The 5,182-nt window shown below is 38.8% G+C and overlaps 1 protein-coding gene across 1 annotated transcript; it reads right to left on the minus strand.

The window, feature by feature from the left end:
- Positions 1-828: 828 nt before the first annotated feature.
- LOC122657822 (AAA-ATPase At5g57480-like) lies at positions 829-2,689 on the minus strand. Its single transcript, XM_043852615.1, has one exon. It carries the CDS (start codon positions 2,549-2,551, stop codon positions 1,031-1,033), a length of 1,521 nt encoding a protein of 506 aa, XP_043708550.1. The 5' UTR covers positions 2,552-2,689; the 3' UTR covers positions 829-1,030.
- Between the last annotated feature and the right edge of the window lie 2,493 nt (positions 2,690-5,182).

Consider the following 5,182-nt stretch of genomic DNA (forward strand, 5'->3'; position numbering starts at 1 on the left):
TAAGGTCATATTATGTTGAGATTCCAATCTAAACCCAACCCTTTCATTAATCAAATCAGAACATGATGACCCTAATCAGCTAACCCCAAGAAAAGAAAAGCATTAAATCAGGGAGAGACAGTTTAAAGAGCAATGTTAAATATGTTTTACAAGTCATTGTTCAAAACTGTTCAGCTACCTAGAGGAACCAAACATCTTCCACTTTAGGATTTGAAACTAAATTTTATAACCCTAATAGTTGTCTCAAACTCAATGTTTAGAGGGTCTAGAGATTGAATCTCTCCCCCTTTTCCCTTTACCAATTACCCCTTTTGAAAGATTTTTAGGTAGCCTGCCTTTTTATGCGCCTCAAAAGACTATGTTTTTCACATTAAACGCCCCACATTGTTTGCCAAAACCTTGTCTTCAAGTTAAAGCCAAGATCTAGAGGAGCTCACAAAATCTACCTTTCCAACCCATAAAGTGAAAACCCCCCCTAAAAGCTGTCTAGACAGCTTTTCTTTGTTTGCAATGGGCTGATGAGCACTCTAGTTTATGTTTTCTTTTGAGTTTTTACTAGCCACTCCCATCTCAAAATAAACTCTCTCAAGTCTTTCCCCCACATGGAGATCCCTTGTTTTATTTATTACACAATCAACCTAACAGACCAACACAGCTAGCTAGCAATGCAATGTGACTCAATAGATTTCCATGTCCCAAGAGGATCTTAGTGTAGAAACTAAAATATAGATTACCATAGTATTCTTAATGACAATGAAGAAACCCAGAAAAGCCTAACAGCCCCACATGCAAATGTAAGGACTATATCATATAATATAACTTAAATTATTGAATCAAACAAAAGAGAACATGTAAGCTAAGAAAAATTAAAAAGAAGTAAGGGGAAGCTTTCTACACTAACCTATTCTTACAACACTGACAAATCCTTCCACCATTAAAATTTGAAATTTGAAATTCCCAACAACCCTTTATCCATCTACTCTATGATCTTATCTCTCTGCACAAAAAAGAATTCAATTAAAGTCTCTTATCAGTTCAGCTTCTCCTTCTGATCTTCATCTGCTCCCTTGCTACACTTTTCTGGAATTTCACAACCCTCCTTTGGAGATTCCAAAGCTCTCTTCTCCTGTTCCTCCTCTTCCATTTCTGTTGAATTCTTCTCCCTTGCAGCCATTTGTTCACGATTTCTTTCAGCCCTGTTCTTCAATTCCTCCAACAAGTCAGACAGAGCTTCCCCCTTATCCCTTTTTTTCTTGATCAAAACCTCACTAATATCAGCTGGGGTCATCTGGGCTTCATCAATTACCTCCTCCAACTCCTTCAGATTCTCATCTTCCACCTCTTCTTCATTCAATCCCAAGTAATTCTTCAGAAGAATCTTCAATGCAGGAAAAGAACAGAAACTCATATAGATATGCATGTCCATACGTCCACTTCTCAGCAATGCAGGGTCAAGCTTCTCAATGTGATTCGTGGTGAACACGAAAATCCTCTCACTCCCACAACAAGACCACAACCCATCTGTAAAATTCAACAAACCCGAAAGTGTAATCGAAGTTCCACCATCTTCACCTGAACCACCTCTAAGGTCTGGTGATAGAGGATCTCTCCCGGCAGCAGATATAGGTTTAGTTCGATTGGTGAGATTAATCGAGCAATCGATGTCTTCGATAACAATTATCGATTTTGAAGTAGTCTTCATCAGTAATTTCCGAAGCTCTGAATTGTTATGCACTTCAGTGAGTTCCAGATCATAGATATCATAACCCAAGTAATTAGCCATGGCTGCAATCATACTTGATTTCCCTGTACCAGGAGGACCATATAGAAGGTACCCTCTCTTCCATGCTCGACCTGTGTTCTGATAGAACGATTGCCCATCAGAGAAGACTCTAAGATCAGCCATTATCTCAGCTTTCTTTGCAGGATCCATGGCCAATGTATCAAATGTGCTTGGGTGCTTGAAGGGCACAGCTTCCCATGGATAACCCCTCGAATCAAGAGCTCCACCTCGAGAATTTGTATAAAGAAGTCGATCTTGATTCTTTCTTCTGATCTCATTGGCTTTCTCCATAATGTAATCAAGATAAGAATCAAGGATCAAGGCCTTATCTTTCTTCTTGATTCGAAGAGTGAAGCCTCTCTTCTCATCAGGGAGAGGTCTCCATGCGTAGGTCTGAGATTGTCTCTGTGTGACCACATGTTCCCACCTTGCTGTGACGCCATCGAAGGTATCGATCAAGCATTCGTTGTTTGATAGACCAAATGTGAAGTTACTTGAATTCCTGGCTCGAGTGAGACTCAAACGGTTGGCTGTGATTGAAGCAGAACTGCTGAGGTAGAGCTGAACTGCGTTGTAGAGCTCGTTTGTGTTGACACCATCGATCTCTGTGATGTCAAAGTAGCAGTAAGAGAAGAACCATTGAAAGGCACGGGTCAAGAGCTTGAGTAGGACAAAGCGAAGCTCTGGTGGGAATATGGCATGGAGGATTCCTTGGGAGAAAGCCAAGAGACCCATCAAAGAAGCCAGAGATGTCCAAAACTCCTTCATTTTTTTCTCTCTGTAATTCTATCAGAGATAGGTTAGTTGCAGAGGAACTATAGGATCTTAGAGTTTGGAGGGATTGGGTGAAGCTATCCAATATTTATAAAGTGATTGGTTTGGATTTGGAGACATGGGTTTTTTAGTTTACACCTTTCTGAAGGCTTTTTATGAAGATTGAGACTTGAGAGAGAGAGAGAGAGATTTGGGTGTTAGATGAGTAAAGAAAAGCTTAAAGAGAAAGGAAGTGAAAAGGGGTTTGAGGAAGGGAAGAGATTGGTTGTTTACAGAGTGTATAAGTACATGGAAACAGAAGAAAACAAAAAGAGTAATCGAGTTGAGTGAGGGATGAGAAAGGAAGAGAATGGGGCCAATGTCCTTTGGCTTATGGATGTCTGGATGAGATTTGGATTTAATATAGCCTAAGAGGACTAAATTTTTTCTGTTCATGATATAGGCAGGTACTGATGCCGTGAAGGACTTAAAGATAGTGAAATATGAAGAAATGACATTTCAAAATCTTGGAAAGAGACAGAAAGAGATTGTAAACAGTAATTAAATGGCTTCCAAAAATAGAGATTTTCCAATTCCAAGTGTAAAATCACAAAACATTTGCGTGTGATTAAAATCCATTAAAACTATTTACCAACTTAAAAAGTAAGAGAGAGAGAGAGAGAGAATATTACAGAAGTGGCATATAGTGAATACTGCAGACTGGATCATTAATTGGTCCTTAGAACCCTCTGCCTCTGGCATTTCATTAGATTCTCTTTTCACAATCAGATACTGGGTTTTTTCTTTCCTCTGAGTTTCTGGCTTTCTGAAGTAACAAAGAAGCCTTTGGAAATGCCTTCTCCAACCACAGCTACTATTCCTCAGCTCACTACTACTTACCTTTCTTGTTTTAGGAGATAAGATCTTAACTCCTATATGGAGAATCTCCTGATGATTCTTCTTTATCCCCCAACCCAACTGGAGTCTCTCTCTCTGTCCTTAGTTCCAGCCCAGTTTTGAGGCTTAAAACTAGGGTCTTCTTAGGGTCTCTGTCCCTCTTAAAGGTGTCTAAATAAGGCCATTCTAGCCCTTCATGTACCACTCACCCATAGGTTTGTTTTAATGGCCGGGTACTGTCAAACGTTTGTGACAAAACCTTTTTTAATTACTAATTTCAACTTTTTTATTAAGCTTTATCTGTGTTATAATAGAATATGTAATTAAGTATTCAGCAAATATTGTTTTAATACAAGGCTTAATAGTCTCACACTCACCTACTATTCATTGTTCATTATCCAGTGGCAGTGGCATCAGCTCCAAGAGATCTTCCCCCACTGCAATGGTGATAAATCGTCAATATTTTTCCACTCTAGATTCTATAGGGGTTTATGGGCTCATTGTTCCAATGCTTGGCTTCGTTTATCCCCAGAATCCTTTTGGGGTTTCTTCCTCTGACACTCTCATCATTGTTTACATGCAAATCCATGCAGGCAAGAAAAGCTCAACCAGCAAGAAAATCTTATGGACACCAATACACCACGTTGGTTCTCTCCCATATCAGGGTATCATACCTTGTTGATTCTACAAGTAAAAAATTTCAAACCCACACAACAAAACAAAACAAAACAGAGAAGAGAACAAACTGCTTTGGTTGGTTCCCAGGGTTTCTGAAGAAATTGATTTGTTTTGCTGCACTTGGTCCAAGAAATTTGAGATAAAAACAAGAAACATTACTCATTTTATTAGCTTTCACAAGCCAAGTTGGTAGTCTGAGGTTCTGAACTGATGTGATAAGTTGATACAAGTAAAAACTTGGAATGGACGAACAAAAAACAAAAAAAAAAACTTTAGGTACCATTACAGATCCTTATCAAGGTCAGAATATAGCAGAAACACATTTCTTTCTAGTATCAAACAGTCCATCCATGAAATAGATATAAGGAGAAGGCTGAAGCAAAAAGCTCAGCTTAATAAAGGCTGGAAAATGACTTGAATCATGTGCACATAGAGTCTTATTAATCTCCACCGTTCATAGGGTATCATGCCATATCTAATTCAACTGCAAACAGAGAAGTTGTACCATAATAACGTTTTACAGTTGAAACACAAGTTATAGTTTTTTTTTTTTTTTTGATGAAAGTGTAATCACACAAACCACACACCAATCCCAAAGGTTAACCGACTTTTGGGACCGTGAAATGGTGGATATACACAACACATACCACACTCACACACCCGATGTGGGACCAAACCCACACACCTTTTTCTTTTTTTGATGTATTCCACGGATATACACAACGCACACCACACTCACACACCTGATGTGGGACTAAACCCACACACAAAACACAAGTTTAGTTGGTGTTTCCTTCTTTTTCTGGAGGTTATTTTAAGGAATTATTTGACTATGATTCACTAATCTCTTTGGAAACATTAGAGCTTTGATTTGTTTATTGTGTTTTGGTTTTTAAAGTCATTTTTTTTATAGTGATATAATACAAACCACACACCAATCCCAAAAGGGTAATGCTATATTGAATTCTAGTCAGAACCGTAGAAAGGCCTGAGGAAATGAGAAATTCCTCTTATAGGGGGTAGGGGGGGGGGGGGGAGAGAGAGTGTGTGTGAAACTGATTGAGCTTGTAT

This window comes from Telopea speciosissima, chromosome 4 (assembly GCF_018873765.1).
Source record: "Telopea speciosissima isolate NSW1024214 ecotype Mountain lineage chromosome 4, Tspe_v1, whole genome shotgun sequence".
Lineage (NCBI taxonomy): Eukaryota > Viridiplantae > Streptophyta > Magnoliopsida > Proteales > Proteaceae > Telopea > Telopea speciosissima.

Coding starts and splice junctions, on each gene's coding strand:
- LOC122657822 (XM_043852615.1), bottom strand. CDS start 2,551: ATGAAGGAGTTTTGGACATCTCTGGCTTCTTTGATGGGTCTCTTGGCT.